This window comes from Podarcis filfolensis (assembly GCF_964270895.1).
Source record: "Podarcis filfolensis genome assembly, chromosome: 9".
Taxonomy (NCBI): Eukaryota; Metazoa; Chordata; class Lepidosauria; order Squamata; family Lacertidae; genus Podarcis; species Podarcis filfolensis.
This window is the reverse complement of record NC_139610.1, coordinates 37,970,847-37,991,874: the sequence shown is the minus strand read 5'-3', so window position 1 is coordinate 37,991,874 and position 21,028 is coordinate 37,970,847. Positions and strand designations below refer to the sequence as shown.

General features: G+C 39.8%; 1 protein-coding gene across 1 annotated transcript; it reads right to left on the bottom strand.

Moving 5' to 3' along the window:
• Positions 1-484: 484 nt before the first annotated feature.
• PLRG1 (pleiotropic regulator 1) lies at positions 485-16,127 on the bottom strand. The gene is made up of 15 exons (XM_083631236.1): positions 15,980-16,127; positions 11,313-11,419; positions 10,150-10,292; positions 9,377-9,430; positions 8,355-8,448; positions 7,457-7,547; positions 7,162-7,263; positions 6,717-6,809; positions 5,982-6,131; positions 5,779-5,880; positions 4,783-4,885; positions 4,097-4,205; positions 3,763-3,902; positions 2,271-2,464; positions 485-1,018 (listed from the first exon to the last, which is right to left on the bottom strand). The coding sequence occupies exons 1-15, from the start codon at positions 15,986-15,988 to the stop codon at positions 959-961; spliced, it is 1,551 nt and encodes a 516-aa protein (XP_083487362.1). The 5' UTR covers positions 15,989-16,127; the 3' UTR covers positions 485-958.
• Between the last annotated feature and the right edge of the window lie 4,901 nt (positions 16,128-21,028).

The following is a 21,028-nucleotide window of genomic DNA, read 5'->3' as shown; positions in this document are numbered from 1 at the left end:
TATCGTGATGGTGAAAACCAGGTATCACTTAGCCCTTACACACATTATGCTTCGCGATATATTGCCTGCTCAAATATGAAACAATTATCACGATGTGAGCTTCAAATCGGTTTTGGACCATATATTGATATATCGCCCAGCCCTAGTCAGAAAGCAAAATTGCTAAACCATCGCATTGTAAGTGGAAGCATTTCCACTCACTCAGAAGACTCTTTTGATCTCAGCCAAAAAGCTTGTGTCGTTTCAGAGTTGCTCTTCTACCTCGTCTGTGGAGTCTTAAAAAGACTTGTGTTTTAAAAGTTTGACTAACAGAGAATCAAATAATAGACACTCATCAGAAAGCATTTTAAAGAGGTTGTTTCATTAAATTTTTAAGTAGGATTCTGACACGAGATGGTCAAAACCATTGCTCTGAAACAGAACCACACGTACAACATATAAGAGCACAGTTCTGCATTTTAGTTGTTAACGCCCAAGAACAAACTGGAAAAGAAATTTATATTTTATTGCATTACAGCTCAATGAAGTAGCACATTGTATTAAGGACATAAATCACTTTTACAATGGCTTTCCGCCCCAACAGTTTTACTATTTGGTGCCGTAGGATCAAGTACCAAACAGGAGTTTTGTTTTGTTTTTTTTTCCTCGGGGGAAAGAAGAGGGATACAAGAAAAGAGCAGGTGGGATTCACACCACCTTCTGCCCACATAGAATGACATGCACACACTGGGTGACTATGATCACCAGCACATTACCATTTTATTAAAAGAAACTTTCACTTCTTCAGATGTGCGTAACATCTGCAGTTGATTTCCTGGGATCAGAGAGAGGATAATATCCTAGAGGGAAGCCATATATAATATAAAAACTGCAAACTAAACAAAGCAATGACTTGAGGAGAGTTCAGGCTTTGTAGTCAGAGTCAGGATTATGGCACAGCTATTCAGGTGGATTCTCATTAAAATCGTTTTCGCTTGATGATTTCTGGTTTCCAGCTGACAGGATGAGTTTCTTCAGTCTAGAAGTATTTTTAAAAGAGAAAGAAAAGAAAAAAAACACATATTGGAATTCCAGCTTGTGTTAAAGTCAGAATGTTTAATAAGATCAGTGTCATTGAATTTTACTATGAAATCACACTCTTGATGAACTAAGTTTATTGATCCAGCTGAAGTTAAGAGAACAATATAAAAATATTGCCATCAACAGGAGGGTAAAAGTTATCAGTTTGGTTCAATATACATAACCATATCAATAAATGTTTATTATGGGTGGTATCCGGTGGCAGAGGAGGCAGCAGAACTGGAAACCACTGTGTGTTTCTTTCAACTTCTGCACACAAGCATTAGAATTTATCAATTAAAAGCCCTGGTAAGATAAGCCACTAATCCCATTTCACAGCTGGAGTGTAATATAGATCAATGCATCAAATGTGTGGAGATGACGACACAAGTAGATTTGTTTACTGGATCTACTATAATTATTTAAGTGGCTCAAATGCACCATACAATCAAGATATGCAGTGACAAGCTTTTGTTTAAAAGTAGAAAATAAAGCAACAAAAAATATTTCACAGTTTCCTTTGATCAAAGGTTCCCAATAAAAAATTCAAGAGTGATTTTCTCCCCTGTAAAACAAGCGTAGTTTGATGTACAGGGAAATAATAATGGACAGAAGGCTGCTGCCACGATAGTCTTAAGTTGGAGCAAGTAATGCAGCAGAACTCTGTACAACAGATAATAGGCTGCAAACCTACACACATGTAACAAGAATTCAGTGAGACTTTTTTCTATGCACAGGATTGTGCTCTAAGTGTCACAGATAATCAGCGTGGCTAAGGAAATATTTGTCTGCTTTTAAAATGCAGCAGCCATCTCCAAATCCATACGTCCTTTTGTAATCTTGTGAAACTAGTATCAAGCATTTTCTGCTCTGAATAAATGCATAGTACTTTCTTCTTTTTAACAATTTTTTAAAATCTACCCTGTTCAGGCTGAAAATGGAATTAGAAATCATTTTATTCCATTGTTAGAAAGTTACAGGCAAGCAACCTAACTGCCCTCTATTTGTAGCAACTGCTTTTTTATTACATTTTCCCATCCCATGAGATGCATTTGCTGCTGAAGTAGGCCGGCTGCCCAAGCTAATGTGTAATCACTCTAGCAGTAAGCAGTGTTTAGGGATAATGCTTCCAGAATCTCTGTCCTAAGAGTATCTTAAAACCTAGTTTTATATATAAAATATGTGGCAAAAAAGAATATGGTTCTCCATACCGCAGTATCATCTTCTCTGTAGACTTTAATGGTTTTATCAGCTTCAGCAGTAAGCAGCCTGCTTTCAGACTGATCAAATGCACACGCAAATATTCCAGATTCACTGTCCAATGATCCAGGCTGAACAGCCGCATGCACTCTCTGGAAGTTATACCCAGTTCTCCAGTCCCAAAGATGCATCGTACCATTGTCAGCTGCAAAACAAAATCAGTGTTACACCTGCTTTACAATTCAATATACAGCCCAAATTCACTTTAATGTTTTTATTATATAAAAAAAAAACCACTTACTCTATGTAATCACAACAGCACTATCAGCACAATCCTATGCACATTTACTCAGAAGTCTAACACAAAGGTGGGGTGAGGGGTGGTGGTTGGTGATGGGAAAAGGAATTATCTGTGGGATTGAGTGTAAGTATGTTGTAGGTATGTTGTAGGTACGTAGGTATGTTGTGTGAACTGTATGTTTGTTTGCTTGTATATTTGTAATATATGTGTATTAATGTTGAATTATTTTAACAATAAAATAAAAAAAAATTAAAAAAAGAAGAAGAAGCAAACCCCACTGAGTTCAATGGAGCTTATTCTCCCAGGAAAGATTCATAGAATTACAGCATATCAATTCATCAATTAGTTAAACCTTTGTTGGTTTGCAAGTAGTTCTGAAGCAAGTATACTGTGCTTTCAGATGATGCATGCACATGTCATAGCTGGCATCAGTTTAGAAGAGGCATTTCGTCTTATGTAAGATAAAGGGGGGATGTTTCTTAAGATTGTGCTTGCCATCTGCAGTCTATAGTAAAACACAGGTGCCACCATTTAGAAGGCCCTGCACCTCATCTCCATCAAATGTCAGATAAAGGTGGGATTTGGAACAAGAATTCTTCCAATTACCACCCTCAACATACTTGGACCAAGTTCATTTATGGCTCTAAACCAGGCATCCCCAACCTTCGGCCCTACAGATGTTTTGGACTACAATTCCCATCATCCCTGACCACTGGTCCTGTTAGCTAGGGATCATGGGAGTTGTAGGCCAAAACATCTGGAGGGCCACAGGTTGGAGATGCCTGCTCTAAACCAAAGCTTTCCAAACTAATTTTGTTGGTGACACACTTTTTAGACATGCATCATTTCACGACACACTAACTCAGTTTTACTAGCAAACCAGTGCTTTAACTAACCCCTTTCTAGCCCCGGGAGAAGCAGGGAGCATTCATGCGATGCCAACACACTAACATGTCAAAACACAATTTCAAAAGCTCTGCTCTAATTCTTAAAAGCAGTATTTTGAATAGTCTGGGACACAAAGCTCTTTCAATGCTAGTACTATACATTTGTGGAGTCAATCAAAATGGACTGGTGACTTCTGAGCTATTCAGAGTTTCAGAACTGTCTGCATAAGTCAGCCCTGCAGACAGCATGTTACAGTAAATAATGGGTGGGGGGGAATTATTCCTAATCAAGCTACTTCTAAAATTCTCATTTACCTCCAGAAACCAGAACTCCATCTGAATTCACAGCTAGTGTATTGATAATAGCACTGTGACCAGAAAGATTCTGGATAAAGTTTCCATCAGGGAATTTCCACTGTTTGATGTTATCCGGCGACCCAGATGCAAACGTGTACCTGTAACAAGGTGTATGTTAGCAAGTATTGGAATTTCAGTTAACCAAAGACTACTATATCTGACTAACAATTTAATTTACCACTTTCTTCAATAATATACATTGTTGCAGTTACTGTAGTTATAATATAATATAATATAATATTATTATATGTATTACATTAACAGGACAGGAAAAAACCTGAAAAAATCTTACTGTCTTGGGTGCAGTACTACTGCTCTTACTGATTTCTTGTGATTGGTTAAAGTGACACGTGTTTTTCCTCCCACTAAGTCCCAGAGTCGTATAGTGGTATCATGACTTCCTGTAAATACAAAATAATAACAACAGATTTTAGAAAGGCATGTGGATAGGATAAGTATCTGAACTGCCTGTATGTTAAAGAATCACACGCTCCAATTCTGTTATACTTCCAAGTTTCACAACCACAACTCTACTTCTGAGAATCCCTGCAGAGAATGCATCATCATATGCATCAATGTTACCTTAAATTGCATTTCAATGTCTTGGGGGGGACTTAGGATTATCCAATAGTAAAACTTTCAAAGCACCAAGGAACTTCTTTTCTGAAAAGGCCTTTTATCTGCTGTATACACATTTGTAAGTAAATAGATTCCTACTGGTTAGTGGATTAGCACCAACCCATTGTAAAAAATCCCACTGCTAGTTTCCAGTTGAAAATCAAGCAGCAAAATGGGCTACATATTCTACCATCTTCAATTCACAACATCGCTGCAAATCAGTTGTTTTCTGGTTCTCAATATGTTTCCAAAGGGATTCTGGGAATTGGAACGGCAGTTTTCCTCCCCTATACTCCAGCTGACTGTAACAGTGAACTGCTGGATATGCTGTATGCATTTGGTAAACAACTTCCACTATACCTGTGATGATCTGTGGTTCTGCCGCTTGACACTTCACTGTCGCCACAGCATTTGTGTGTCCTGCCAATGTATGCACGCTCGCTTTTGTCCTCACATCCCAAATCTAGAGAGGTTAGAAGCAAATTAGAACAGATAAATACACCATCCACCATCAAAACCAATGACAAAAGTATGTATCACTCAGGTCTCTCCTGATGTGGAAGGCCAACTCTTCCTCTGCTCACCTATTAGTTCTAGTATTACTTGTTAGCAGTCTGGCCTTTCATCATCAAACTTCCCTCATCTTCTTGTGAACTTGAGCCCAGCATTTAAGAATTATTGCCCTAAATCATTTGACAATTTGTGTATTACGCAGTGGCAGATAACACACTGAACTGTAGCCAAAGCAATAACTCTTAGGCCACAGGAAGCCTTCAAAAAATTAACTCATACAAAGGTATCTGTTACAACCCACCCTAATGCCCCTGAAGATAATGAAACACATAAACTAGGATGGAAACTGAAGCTGTCGGCCAAGTATTAAATGTTCACTAAACAGGAGGCAGGCAGGAGGCATATATGCTTTGAAGAGCTGATTCACACATGCGACATTTTTCCTACATTGTGACATTATTTGTATTTTTTAAAATTGGGAATAATACAGAAGAACACAGAATTGTATTTTCCTGTAGCAATACATTATTGACAAGCAGGTATGCACACATATATTCACAGCATATATCACATATGGTGGGATACCCCAATTTGCCTAAACAGAGACTATGTCCATGTAAGATACAGGGAGTGCTATACATTCCTGCTCAAAGGCCAAGTTTCAGTCTTCATTGCATGATTTAGATCTGACCAAATCACATACCCTAAACCAGGGAGGGTGAGTAGGATTTGTACCTTTTGAAATGGAATCCAAATTGGCAAGAGACAGGAAACCTATTTAAGCATTATACTACGTAAGAAGAGACAGATCAAATACATCACAGATATATCTGTTTTACTTACACGTGCAGTTGAATCTCTGCTACATGTTACAAGCACGTCTATTGTTGGATGCAAATCCAAGCCATACACAGCACTCAGGTGGCCATGGTAATGCCTAATAACCTACACATCAAACACATTTCAGTTAAAACAGGATGCTCCATGAATAGGTAATCGTTAAATTACTAATAAGATTTCAGCTGCTGCCAATGTGCTTAGCTTACCTTATTATATTCAAGGTCCCAGCATTTCACCTGTTTATCTTCTCCACAAGAGAAAAGGTATGGACTCCGTCCACTCACTATTACACCCCGAACTGTACTAATATGCCCCGTCAAAGATAGTTTCAGTTTGCCGCTAGCAAGGTCCCAGATCTGAAGCAAGAAAAACAAATGTTTTGATGATTTTGTAAAAGTTAAGACATCAAAGACTGCTCACCAGCCAGTGTGGTGTAGTGGTTAAGAGCGGTAGTCTCGTAATCTGGGAAACCGGGTTCGCGTCTCCGCTCCTCCACCTGCAGCTGCTGGGTGACCTTGGGCCAGTCACACTTCTGTGAAGTCTCTCAGCCCCACTCACCTCACAGATTGTTTGTTGTGGGGGAGGAAGGGAAAGGAGAATGTTAGCCGCTTTGAGACTCCTTCGGGTAGTGATAAAGCGGGATATCAAATCCAAACTCTTCTCTTCTACTCTTCTTCATTTAAGTCCAACATCTCAAGGATGTTGCAGCATACAAAACCAGACCTAAGCAGCATACAAAATTAACCACTACACAGAATTATAAAGTCTGAAAACTCAGTTTTTTATTTAATTCCAGTTCCAGCACACTGGTGCAACTAAAATTCTAGGTAACAGAAAGAAAGACGGGCAATTAATTATGCTGGTCATGAAACACTTAACAGCACCTAAAATAGCATCAATGGCAGCAGACAGTGGTTTTTCAGTTCTTTGCTATATCTTACCTTTATAGTTCGGTCAGCAGAGCCAGTAACAAACCACTGATTTCCTGGTTCTACTGCAATACATCTCACCCAACCTAAGTGTCCACTGATAACCTGCAATTGTTATAAAATGAGATGGATTGTTATAAAATAAGATGGATTGCACGGGTGGCGAGGCTTCGGATTGGCTTGCACCAATCAAAGCCCAGTTCCCTTCCTCCACAGGGCAGGGAGAAGCCAGGAGGAGGGAGGAGGTGCTGCCGCGGTGTGGGGGGAATGGCGCCCGGGGGGAAATGGTAAAAAAATGGTGCAGTCTGAACAATCACACCAATCTAAGTGGCGATTCCAAGACCATCCCAGAGGGCAATTGGGCCTAATCTGGCCCACGGGCCTTAGGTTTGAGCCTGCCAGTGCTTAGCAATCAATTTATCCTGAGATTAATCCTTGCAACTTATTCCCTACTTACTCTGTACAGCTTCCATGGGGGATGCCATTGTGGTTTTGGCATTGTCGGAGCCTTCTTTGCCATTAATGCAGAATTTTTGTTCCCACCAGCTTCCATCATAGCCTATAAAAGGAACAGACATTTTAAAACTACTGTCAACAAATACCCCACCCCGCCCCAATAAGTTTCTGCTATCCCTAAATGGTTATGCAGTGTCATTCTGTCACAACCCTATTCCCGACAAAGTCACTGTTAAGAATCCAATTTGGTAAATTTACTGCATCTCCATCAGGGGCTTTCAATTAACAGGGCTTACCAGAGTCAAACCTGGAGGCTGTGAGCGCTCAGGAATTCCAGCATGTCTGTATATATCACCAACGCTAGAAGCAGTTCGATTTGATTCCATTCTGGAAAGGCAGGGGGAGTGGATGTGAGGCAGAGAAAGTGAAGATAAATTATCCTACAAAGTGTTAGCAGACGCTTGTTTTTTCAGTTGCTTCTTTTCAAGTAACTGACAAAATCTTGAGCGTGTAAATGTAAAAAATACAAAAAGTGTCCTTAAAACAGTCCTGTAAGGTTGGTCAGCATTATTGCTTCCATACTGCAGATGAAGGCCTAAGGTTTTGAAGAGGCAGCCATTTAGGCTGCAAACCTAAGGACACTTAATAGGAAATCCTTCTGAATTGAACGGGACTCACTTATGAGTGAACATGGTTAGTAAACTGCATGGTTAGTGGGTACAGGTGAAATCTGAACCAGGACTTCGTGGCTCACAGCTCAAATCCTTGCAAACTAGCTTTTACCGGAAGGTCCTGCAAAGACTTCACTCAAAAATGGAAAAGAACTGAACATATGCCATTGTCTTCACATCACTCCCTAATCCAAAGCCCCCTTTTTCGTCTCATCTCCACAGAGAGGTAATCAGAACTAACAAAATGCTGATCAATTGTACAAGGAAAAGGCTCTTACAGTAATTCCAAACCATCTCATCAGACAACATTCAGTTCTTAAATTTCAGCAATATAGAAAAACAAATGAAGCTGCATCAATGAAAAAATCCAAAAGCTCAGTTTCAGATCGAACACATTATTCTATTCCCATCAATACAGATTTAAATAGCTGTTCTTTACATTGCATTTTCCATGCAAACTTCATCAGCTAAAATCATCAGTTAAAAACACAGAATAATTTTGCTTTTAACGGAATATAATTACTTGGACTGAGTAGGTGGCAACGCCACAGCTAATGACTGAGCTGCTGATTCACTAGGCATCCTCTGAATTTTAGTGTCTGCAGTCAAAGCCACTCCTTATAAAAGAGAAAATACACACAGTTAAGACAAATCTTACTTTTTGTTACCAACTAAATCCTGATCAATCTATTCTTGCTGACAAAAGCCAGCCTTCAAAACTTAGTCATTATTGATCATATGTATTTAATGCTATGGATCTAAAGATTTTAGTTGATTTAATTTTACCTGACTTTAACAGGGCTAAACTGGCTTTTAAAATTCAAAGAGTCCATTTTCTCTCTTTGGAACAGGTTGAAACTATAGTTCTCTATAATGCAGGTAAAAAAATATAACTTGTGATACTCTGGATACCTAAGTATACTGGACAACTTGTAATGCTCATTTGGACACTTTAGATACTTTAACAACAACTTAAGCTCCAATGTGTGTGTGTGTGTGTGTGTGTGTGTGTATAATTTAAGTTTAAATTATGAAATTCTTAGGTTCAAAGTGTTCCATGAGAGAAATACTCCCTGTTAATTTTCACTAAACAGCAGCACAGCTAGATATGTTAAGGCCCAGAAACGCCCTCCCCCCCCAACAGGAAAAATGGGGGGAACACCTCTCCCAATTTTCCAGGACCATCATATCTCTTAGCCAATATCCAAAGATTTAATAACCAAATGTTTAAGAACAAATGCATCTCCTTCATTTCAAGTAGTGATGGAATAATGAAAGATACTTAAGCATTTCAAAATTTGCCTAGTGCATTTCCACTATAACATGTAAGAACTCATTAGGTAGATGCAAACCACACTTCAGTAAACATTACTTGTGTAACTTGCATGTATAAGTCGCATCCAATTATTTTTGGTATTGTATCCTCTAGCTTCATTAAGAGACAGTGACTATCAAGCACTGTATCATTAGTGGCATCTTCCTGGGGAAAATATATATACTAAAATTGCACTCAATTTCACCCATATAGTTTGTTCAAAATCTTACCAGGTCCAGGGGGATATGGATGTGTCCCTGTTATCAAATATTCGTCATCATCACCTAAAGAGAAAGAGATTTGTTGATTATTACTTTAATAAATATTATAGTAAACAGATAATTACTTGAATTCCTAAACACACCTTTGTACAATTTTCATTATAATTTGCACATAACAAGAACTGCTGGTACTGTCTACCTTGTAAGCACATGCATTATGTGCTGCTTATACACTTAACAAGAAACTTAGGAATTCACATTTTTCCACTCATTCTTCTGGCACATTATTGGCATTTATTTCCATTTTTGTTTCTTTGAGGAGTATTATTAAATGTCTTGCTTACTGTATCAATAAACCATTAATAAACACAGTCAGATATAAATATAATTAATAATAACATGTTCTGCACTAGCAAGCTATACTTAGGATAAAGATCACCAGCTGCTACATCATGGCAAGTCACAGATCAGGCCATGTGCCAATGCCACTGTCAGATACACAAAGACTTTCTATGCGAAAGAAGAAGAAAAACTTCAAAGTCTTCTGACGTGTTGTTCTATAAATATTTAATATGCACTTCCACATGCCACGTCTTTGTCAACCACATGCATGCTGCCTTGGGTCCATGAAAGAAGAAAAGGAAATAAAGATAAAAAAATAATAATCCAGGGTCCTCATTTGTGTAACCACATTGTAACTGAAAGTGCAGCAAAATTCTTTCACTGCAAGTGGGGCCCAAATGTCTATACTCAGGTTTATACAATTATAACTGTAGCCATACCTTGATTCTGAAGATACTGCTTATGTCCATAAGAATCAATCACACCATGGGCACCCTTCTCTCGAGCATTTTCTTTCAAAACAGGCATGTGAAGCACAGAACCGTACTCTGTACGAAGTTTAACGGCCATCTTTACTTTGTGGCTGCATAAGAAAACACTTTAGTACATGTATATTTTTGATGCACTGTATTATCATAACAAACTCATGCTTTAAGTAAGATATGCAATTAGGAGTTCTGATAACACTTCTGATGTTCTTGTGGAGTTATATTGGGATGCAGTATTCTAAGTATTTAGATAAATAGTCCAGCAAACAGGAATGTTACTGAATGTTACAATTTTCTAGATTTTACTACAGCCTAGGTGTTCATAGGCCCTAGTTTATAAAGGAAAGCCCTCTATTTAAAGGGCTGCCCAGTCAAAATCCAGGTTAAGGATAAATAATTATAAAAACGGAGAGCCAGGCCCTCCCCCTTCAACAGTTAGTACCTGGATTACAGGCTGAACAGGCACACAGATCACCTGGTCACAGTTATTCCCACTATAGTGAGATTGTACTGTACTATAGTGAGATTAAGTACTGTATTGTACTTAATACAGCGCCATGCTTCTGAGACATAACTTCCCTTCCTCTCCTACCCTACCCCCTACAGCTTCCACACACTGCCCAGATGTGCTATAGAGGGTCCACAAACCTCCAGAACAGGTTTTGGGGGTTCCAGGAGGCTGCAGAAGGGGGATAGTTCTGCTCCACCAATGACATCTGTTCCACTGCCAGGAGGACACAGTTCAGTTTCTAAGTTTGCATCTGTACACCTGTGCTGGCATACAGTATACAAATTTTAAGCAAATCTGCCCCCTTCTGTTTTTGTTGTTTGACGATGCATTTCTGACTATGCATATCCCACCAAATATTTTTTGATACTTCAGCATAAACTCAGTGGGTGATACAAACACAGGATTAGTTGGGTACATAGCAGAGTTTTACTTCATCCTCCATCACTGTAAACACAATCCAATGTTGATTCTAAGCCCTCAAGAACTAGTTCATTTCAAAATGATACTGTGATACTATGGAACAGGGTTGCTGAGTAATGGATTAAGTTTTTAGACTGGTTTGTAGCTTCAAAAGCACCAATAGCTTACTGGCAATCCTCCTTACCTTCTATCATCCAATGATACTGGTTTTGCATTGTCAGCCACAAACATGTCATGAGTTCTTTTCAAAGATCGGAAAACAAGGGTATGCACAGAGTGCTTTTGTACTTCCTAAAGGGGAGAAAAGTTTCAGATACATCTTTAGTAAGACCTATTTCATTAAAAATGCTCAACGAACACTGACGAGCACTGACCCCCCCCACCCCCACGTCTCTTCCTCAAGTCCTTTGCACATGTCAGATAACTCAAGGAAGGTTCTCATTTCTCCTGATCTCTAGAGTAGACAGAAATCTCATACCCTTCTATCTGAGTCAAACATAAATACTATATGAGAAATCAGCCTTCTCTCTCCCAAGTCAGAAGAGGCAAATGGTGAGAGTCTTCATAACTTGCCAAGTTTGGGAGTAGACAGAAGAAAACACAAAATACTTCTTTCAGGTCTAAAGTTCAGCATGATGACATGAGAGACCTTTCCTTCCCCTAGAGCAGGGGTGGCCAACTCTCAAGAAACTGTGATCTACTTTCAGAATTAAAAACTGGCAGTGATCTACCCCCGTTTTTTTGGGGTTCAGCTCAAAGTTTTTATGGGTTAAAAATATAGCTTTTGGGGGGGGACTTCCATTTTTGGGGGGGTTAAAGACAAGGGACAAAGGGGTAAAGTCATTCACAAAAAGATTGCTATGAATGAAAACAGCAACACAAAGAAAGCTCCGTCTTACCTTCCAGAGATCAAACAACAATGGAGGGTGGGGCGAGGGTGCGGGGCAGGAGTCAGTTTTAGCGACGCTAAGGAAAGGGGGCCAGAGATTGACTGTGATCTAGCAAAACCTCACCTCGTGGGGATCGCGATTGACCTGAGCATTGTATTTGTAGCATTAAAATTTCAATGGGACTAATTGTAGTCCCATTGAACATTGATCATTGTATTTGTAGCATTAAAATTTCAATTGGACTATTTTGAGCATAATTGAGTTGGATACAATTCACTGTGTTTAACTATCTACGGTAAGTATGTATGTACTTGATACATCTTTACTAAATAATAATGTTTACTAAATACTTTGTTTTGGTGAACTTCTTTGGTATGTGTTTTTAGCTGCTTGTTAAAATTGTTATGCAATTCTAGTTTTGTTTTAATTTACAGTATATAAAAGAAATGTGTCCTAGAAATAAACAGAAGTACAATAGCTACTAAAATGTAAAATGTTTTTAAAAATAGTTTGCAGTAGTATGTGTACTTAGAAAAATATAACCCATAAATGTTACTTTCACTAGTATTGTGATGTTCTAATTGAGTCCAAGAAAAGGTATTAGACTAACAGTACTTATGCATACATGGCTAGCTTGACTTTATTTTGTTCTCCTTTAGAACAAGTGTAGCTCACTTTCCCCACCCCCATTCAAAAAGAAGGCAAAGTACCAAAAACAAATGAGAAAAGGGAGCATAGCTCTTGCCCCCATCCTAATAAGTACCTGTTTACTCTGCAACAGAATCTGCTAAGTGCTAAAAACTATGACTGAACTTTCCAAATGAAGTATTAAGTTAACTTTCTTCCTTTCCGGAGTGTCAAGATCAAAGACATTAGACTAATGCTTTGGTCAAAAGTCTGTTTTCCATCCTAGGGTGAACTGGGTGTAAATCCAAACATAAAAGCTCTGCACTTCCTTTCTGGCAAGTCACCTTTCATATACATTTAGAGGCCAGAGTTCCCCTAAATTTATTGTCATTGTAAAACTGGATAAAAAACAAACAGAGTGAGGACATTATTTACAGAACATTAAACATGATCCATTAGCTTTCTGCATGTCCAGTCAGAGAACTGTTTCTCATTTTTTGTTGGCTCCAATCAACTATTACTTGCTTGGTTGATCAGGCTAGCATGCTAATGTTAATACAGAGTCCACATTAAACTGCTTTTTACTATTATCCTACACTGGGAAGCCAATGTCAATTACATTGGTGACACTGGAATTTCCTACCTTGTTTATGTGACAAAGCAGCTATGACAAACAAATGGTGAATAAAAGACCAAGGATCTGATGCATGCTCGAATGCAGTGGAAGTGGGGTGTACACATTTGTCCCAGTCAGTTACTCCTTAACAAAAGCACCTACTAAACCCATTTGCGCCCAAAATGATATGTGGATGCATGGAAGTATTTGGGTTCACACATGAAACCCCAACTACTATTAATAATAAAGAATGTTATTCAGTATCATGCAGTCATTACTTCAATAGCCATTCACCATGTAGATGAAACTGTTTTGCTTCTGTACTCCATTACACCATAAATAAAATCTCTGCCTCTTTTAGACATCTTAACAGCAATTTTGCCAACCTGATTTTATTCTCCAGCTAGGAAAATGGGCACTTGCATATACTTATCCTATCCTCCATTCTCTCTTGTCCCTTAACACTCATGTTCTGTTTGCAGAATTTGCAGGATTTGTGCTCCCCAAATCTCTTGGCTGACCCATTTTCTAACACACAAATAAATTGTGGATGTGGAGGCTGCATGTCTGTGAAATGTGTCATTCATATTCTTGCCACTTCGGTGAAAGGTACATGATGCTGTTTACCCTACAAGGCTCTGTATTGGTTAGAATTTGTGCTTCAAGACAAACTTTCAAACTTTTCAGGGCTGCAAAATGAGATACCAAATCTGACATAATAGATAGCTGTCAGGTACACTGTCCCTCTGCCATCAAACCCAATTTGTGCAAGGCCCTGCACTACACCCACAGCCTTCTTGGGCTTTTGCACCCATGTAAAATTAAGACCTCTGGCTGCACTGTTGCAAGATGGAGACTAGCGTTCCTGTATCAATGCAGGGCCACTTAGTTGGCATCCTAAGCCACGGTTTGGTTTGGCTTAACTTAACATGCGAATGAGACCAGACATTTTATGCATTATCTTTAGTACTTGGAAAAAAGGGTCTGAAACCTAGAAGCTGATGGTGATCTGGGTAAATAGTAATTCATTTATCACACAAACTTCTTCCCCTGCTCTTCAGTGAATACTTTTGTCTGAGTGGTAGCAAAATGCAGAAAAGCTAAATACTCTAGAATTCTTTGTTCAGTTAATTCATCCACAAACATGGTTTATCATGGGATAATTAACTCACATGGGCCCCATACAAGCATAACCCAGCATGTAATAGCAGCATCCCTCTACGTATGTGTACAGGCAAGATGGATACGGCAGTGTTCCTCTTCCTATTGCCTGACCTGTGGTTTTAGTCAGGTATTTGAAGAATAAAAAAAGAACAGCACTTGGGCAGTATGTGTGCCTTACAGACAGCTTATTTTACAATGAAATAGACATGGGGATAATTGCAGCTTTTTAAAAGGATTATGAGTACGTAAGCACAGCACACCAATAAAGCTCAGACCAGGCACAAGGATTTCCCAACATTTCTGCACCTAGTTTTAAAAAGGAAATGCAGTTTTCCTGTCACTTTTCATGAGTAAGCAAACAAAAGTTCACCAAGTGTTTTTTTTAAAAAAAACCCTCAATATCCGAGGAAATGGAAAAACACTAACACTACGCATATAGCCTGTACTGTCAGCATTGCTTATTATGGATGCAACTCTCCATGATCTCAGACCTTTCTGATTTCCCAGTTCTGTCACCAAAGATGCTTTTTAGGTTTGTGACGGAATGGGAGGCCTTCTGCATTCAAGGCATACACTCTTCAAATGAGCAATTTTTTCTTATTCAGAAGAGATATATATAAAAATAACTCTTCAGTCTTTACCACCAGATGAAGGTAAAGCAGCAACAACCAAACATTCCTGCATCATTCCTAAATCCAGAACCACCTGAGAGCCCCTTTGGCTACCAACTATCACTGATGGATGTTCACTGGCATGTTCGAATGCCAGAAAGAGGGGCTAGTTCGTGTACTGATGGAATCCATGAGGTGTTATTTCTGAAGTGGGATTAATTTGTTTTTATAAAAAAATAATTTGATTTTTAAAAGGTATAAACATGTAACAAAAAACAATTCCAAATCCAAATACTGAGATTACTCTGAATCTCCTGACTTCCCCCCATCCCTTCCATGGGTCCTAATGATGATATTTACAACTGTGCATCAATACTTGCCCAAATTTTTGTCCTTCTAAATTATCCATACTTTCTGTTACTTGACTAGTGTGATTAAAATTTTACCAATGTTTTAAGCTACTTACAGTGGTCTCGTACATAAACTATAAACTTTCCCCATTCTTGTCGTCTCGATTTCTGAGCTTCCCAGTTAAATTTTTTTCCATTTCGGCAAGTCAACACTGATTCTTGATCTTTTCCATGACTACCTTCACGTTTCATGCTTACTATATGACTGCCTGTAAGACACCCTGAATGTGCGAAAACCCTCCTCCAAGCCAACATCGGGGAGGCTTTTGAACGCAACTCTCCAAGCTCTTCACTCTCGCCGACACACACAAGCTCCGGTTCGACCCTTTCTAAGGCACAGCCGGCGTTGGAGGAAGGCAGGTCCAGCTCTACGCCCAAACCGAAGACAAGCGACTGCCTCATCCAGCTGATTTCAAAGGGTCTCATTTTCGCGCAGCTGACCCCCCCCCCAAAAAAAATGCGGCGCGAAGGAGCGAAACGGCCCTCAACTCGTCGCTCCACGAGCCTCGGCAGTCCCACCCCTGCCCTCTTACCTCCACCATGGTGCCAGCCTCCTCAGTTACAACCACCTGGTCATTCAGCGAAAACCGCGGCAAAACCGACGCCGGACGCAGGCCCGTTAGCAAGAAGGCGCCACTTCCGGCGCTTTGCCGTCGCCGCGCCGGAACTGACGCGATGTTCCCTCTGCCGCGCCTGCGCGGGGCAGCGTTTAGGGCGGAACCTCTTCGGTTCCACCCAGTGCCGGGCGCTCGCTTGATGGCGTCACCGGAGGGCTGCCCGCTCGAAACGGGAACCCCGCACGTAGCAAAGCGGGCTGAGAGCCGGAGAGAGATGAATTGATGGCTCAAGACAGTGTGGCGGCAGCCTCACGCCCTTGCCGTATGCCATATGCGCCTGGCTAGAGAGCGAGTCCCCGTGGGACTTCCAGGGAAGCGCGTGAGAAGGATGCAATTCAAACCCCCGTGTTTCTATTTCTTTTCCCGTTAGCCATTCTCATAGAAACACCTACGGGGCGTCACGCCATCCAGTGATATTTATAATCAGGAGCTTGGAGGTTTGTGAACAAAAATGCTCTGAAACTGAAAGCCACAGAGCCATAGGACCATTGCGAACTTATTATTAATTAAATTTGTATATCGCCCTTTATCCATAGATTTCAGAGTGGTTCACAATATAAAATGACAAAATGAAAAAGACAAAATACATAATAAAAACAAGAATAACACACCCCTCCCACTCAAACACACATTTTATCATTGTTATTTACTCATCTGAAACATATTTTGATATGATCCAGGAATCAATTCCGTTTAAGTAAGGCTGCAGAACATGCCAGGGTAAGGTATCAGATTGGATTTTACTGTGCTACCTGACTAACTGAAGCTGCAGTCCTTTGGAATAATCCCTTTAAATTTAGTGGGAATAAGGCTGCTCCAATCCCATGTACATCAGTGATGCTGGATAGTTTTCCAAAGGTATTAAACTGTGGCAGTGTTGGGAAGTAACCAGGAAGAGCTGTGGTTCAGCAGTTAAGCACATCCTTAGCATGCAAAAGGTACTCATTGGATGGACGGATAAAACCCGTGGAAAGCAGTCGCCAGTCAATGCAGATGGTACTGACCCAGGTGGACCAATGGTCTGACTTGACATAACACAGCTTCCTATGAATGCTATATGACTATCCGTGTGCTGAAACTACCGTAATGCACTACAGCAGTTCAAATGCCACCTTTATTTATATCATGGGTGAGGAACCTTTTTCATATTGAGGGCTGCCTTCACTTCTGGTATAGTAACATATTTTAATTTTCCCTGGGTCACTGCAGTAATTTATTGTTTGTGGATTTTTACTTATTTTTGCTGTTTTAAATCATTTTATTTGTTTCTACCTTTGTGAAGTAAATAAATTAAGTTCTGAGAGGTCGTAGCTGTTAGCATTGCTGCTTGCTCTGCAGAAATGTGGCAACTCTATTCTTGCTCACCAAGTTTTTTCTGACGCTGCTACTGAATAATGCTTAAAGCAAATTTGTGAAAATAAAAATGGAAATATTGTGCTCAAGGTCAAGATATACTGAATATAACGAATTGCAAAAGTGGCTGTGGAATATTTGTGTGTGTGTGTGTACAGCATTGTGTAATAATTATTGTAAAACTGAGTTCCACTACGTCTGTGGACAAGTTTAATCGGATGGCTTCAGTTATGTTTTGTACCTCAGAAGGCACTAAGTGTAGTTACAGATTCTGAACAGAAGAGTGCATGAGTTAGCTTTTCATTGACCCCAAGAAAAAGATTCTGTTTTTTTAACATTAGAAATCTGGCAAGATTTACTTGGCTCTGATATTATACATACCTATCTGTGAGTAAGCCCCAGTGAACTCAGTGTGGTTTACTTCTGAGCAAACATGCATGCTGCCAAGCATGTATGTGTAGAAATGCTGCTGCACTGTTTCTAAAAAAGATCCTTGCTTGCCCTTAGAGCTAGAGATAGCCAAGATTCAAATTCCTTCCAAGAAGTTTCAAAAAACAAACAAATCCCAGATCGTATCAGATTATAGTTTCTTCCAAATATTTTTACAGCTAACTATTTTGGATATGGACAGAAGTCTTTTAAATTGTTTGTTTATTAATTTGATGAGTCCCACTTTTCTGGAGAGCTTTCAGAGCTTTTTTTAATTGTTTAGTTCAAGTTCCATGCTAAATTTCACAACCGGGTTAAGTCAGCGGATGAAAATAAACAGGAAGCATCCCACACATTAATCTTTAAAAGTGTGTGTGTGTACTTGCTTGCTTCCAGCATATTGCCATGATGTATTCCCACTTACGAGAAACTACTACAAATATTTGTTGCCTTCAGACTACAATTTGAGAGGGTCAGAGAGAGATTTCATGTTTGCACTGCTCTTTTAAAAGACAGAGTAGGTTTGCAACCCTGCTTGGGGGAAAAGGACATTTCTAAATAAGTTAACAACCAGTAAAGAGCCCCCTCTTGCACAAACACAGTGGCTTATCTGTGGCCTACTCATAGAATTCTGCAGAGCTGCACACAGACATATTATTTGATCTGAGAGTCACTAACTAGTGGCCTTGGCTTATCAGTCAAAGCAGGGCATTGCACCATGACTGAACAAACCAACAAGGCAAACGATGCAGTTTAGGGTCTCTGTTCTCCACTGTCCAAATATATAGTTAAATAAGAGGAAAGCCTAGGAAAAGGAGAAATGTCAGCCAATATTTTATTGTTTTAAGAAAAACTCTTTACCTCCACCTCTTGAGCTAGAAGAATCTGCTACACATTCTCTCTCAGTAGAATGAATTACTGTACCTTCCAATAATTGCTAAGATGGTCGTTTTCCTGCCTCATCAAAAAAAGAAAAAGCAACGTAGTTCATAACAGGTCAAGGAAATGAACATACTGTATTACCTATTTGCCATATTTGAACAACAAGGATATGCAAAGAGAGGTTCTTGGTGTTACCCTAAAATTGTGTAATTTGCATCCCATAGATATTCAAGGCTTGAACATAATCATTTTCAAGAAGTGCTGGGAGACATTTTTATTTGTTCCAGCTTTTAATGGCTATAGCCAGAGTTAATGCTGGTTGTTTTTATTTTCCTTAGTGGGAGCAGGGTTAGGTGGGTTTGTGGGACACTTGTATTCACTGCTCCATTTCCACATACTCCTAGGCTGAGACAAGCCAATAAATAATAGATACCAGTAAATATGTTCAGGAATGGGTGTACCAAAGTCTGAGCTTCAACAACTCTGGTCCTGGGAGTAAGTCCTATTGAACTCTCAGTGAGACTTCCAAGTATAGCACAATTTTGTATGTCTATACATTTGCTAAAAAGTGTTAAATATCTCCAGATAGTCAAGTTTTTGGCTATATACACACTTCTGTTTATCCTGTGTGCTCCAACTGCTGTTCTGGGAAGCGGTATTTACATGACATTATGACATAAGAAGAGCCTGCTGGATCAGGCCAATGACCCATCTAGTCCAGCATTCTGTTCTCAACTAGATGCCTTTGGGAAGCTTGCAAACAGGATTTGAGCTCAAGTTCCCAGCAGCTGTTATTCTATCAACTGGTATTCTAGCAACTACAGTTGTGCCTTGGATCCCGAACGCCTTGTGAGTCAAACGTTTTGGCTCCCGAACGCCACAATCCCAGAAGTAAGTGTTCCGGTTCGTTCTTAGGAACCCGAATGTCCGACACAGCTTCCGGTTGGCTGTAGGGGCTTCCTGCAGCCAATCAGAAGCCACGCCTTGGTTTCCGAACGCTTTGGAAGTTGAACGGACTTCGGAACGGATTCCGTTTGACTTCCAAGGTATGACTATACTCATGGATATTTCTGCAGACTTGGAGTCACCGCTGGCAGTCCTTTCACTAGTAGTAGTCAATATTAAGCCCCAAAGTATGTCCACTGGTAGGACAGAGACCATCTCTGTATGTTTGTTGGGCCCCAGGATTAGACTTCCTGAAGCTGGCATAATTTACATAGAAGCTACCACATGCAGAGTCAGACCATCAGTACATCTGGCTCATCTGTGCTGCCTGGCAATGGCTCCCCCAAGTTTTAAGGCAGGAGTATTTCCCACCCTTTCCTGGAGATACTAGGATCTTCACCATGCAAGGCAGATGCTATACCATTGAGCTACGGCCATTCTCCAAGTAGAGCCATGTCAGGAAAAAAGGAGAGAAGTCACACATGTATCTCCTGTGCTGGCTGGCCCAAGCCAGCAGGGCTTGGATTGCAGCAGGAGATCTGATACCACTCAATCTCACTTAGATAGGCACTGTTAGAAGGGAGATGATAGATGCTTATAAATCTTTGTTTGGCGTGGAGAAAGCTTGAGGTAGCATGCCACTAATAAGCTTAAATAAAAATCATCATCTGGTTAATCTGGCAGATGTGCCACATTGAAGATTTGCACAAGCTCTTCTCATTGTGTAAGCATTCAAAGCTGCTGATCTGTTGCACAGTGAGACTTAAGGTTGAAGGATAAATTGCACTTTTTAAAATGGAGATGACGTGGTTTAGGATGGGCAGCAATGCCGTTTGAAGACCAGGTTAGCATTTACAAAGTATGAAAAATATCCAAAACCACAGTAAGGGTATGTAAAATTACAGTAACGGACTGGAAACTACACGTGAGTAAAGGAAAGACCAACTCCATAGGAATTAATGGGGCATAGTCACAACAAATAACTCTCCCTATTGATTTCAATGGGACTTAAAGGATGACATTTAATTTTCTTTAGATCTGAGACAATGTAGTTATACATAGCTTTGGGTCAGGGTTGCTGAGACCTGAAGAGCAAAAAGGAGACGAAGGAACAAGACTATCAAGACCCTGATTACAGTTACAAACACTGCTAGTCTGTTTTCTTTACCCAATTTCTTACGACTACAACATTTTTAATTTCCGCAAATGAACATGGCTATATTTAAATGACACCTGTTTGTCCTCCCTTGAAGATGGTACATAGCAAAAGATGTTGCTCAACTGGAGACTTTGTCCAGGCACAAACTCTGAACATTTAGGTTAAATATTAACAGTGTGGGACGGCAGACCTATCGT

Excerpts from the sequence above, each read along its gene's own strand:
- PLRG1 (XM_083631236.1), bottom strand. Across the intron at positions 10,293-11,312 it reads GTATCATTGGATGATAGAAG|CCACAAAGTAAAGATGGCCG; the intron begins GTAAGGAGGATT and ends TTTCTTATGCAG. Across the intron at positions 2,465-3,762 it reads TGGAGTTCTGGTTTCTGGAG|CTGACAATGGTACGATGCAT; the intron begins GTAAATGAGAAT and ends TTTGTTTTGCAG.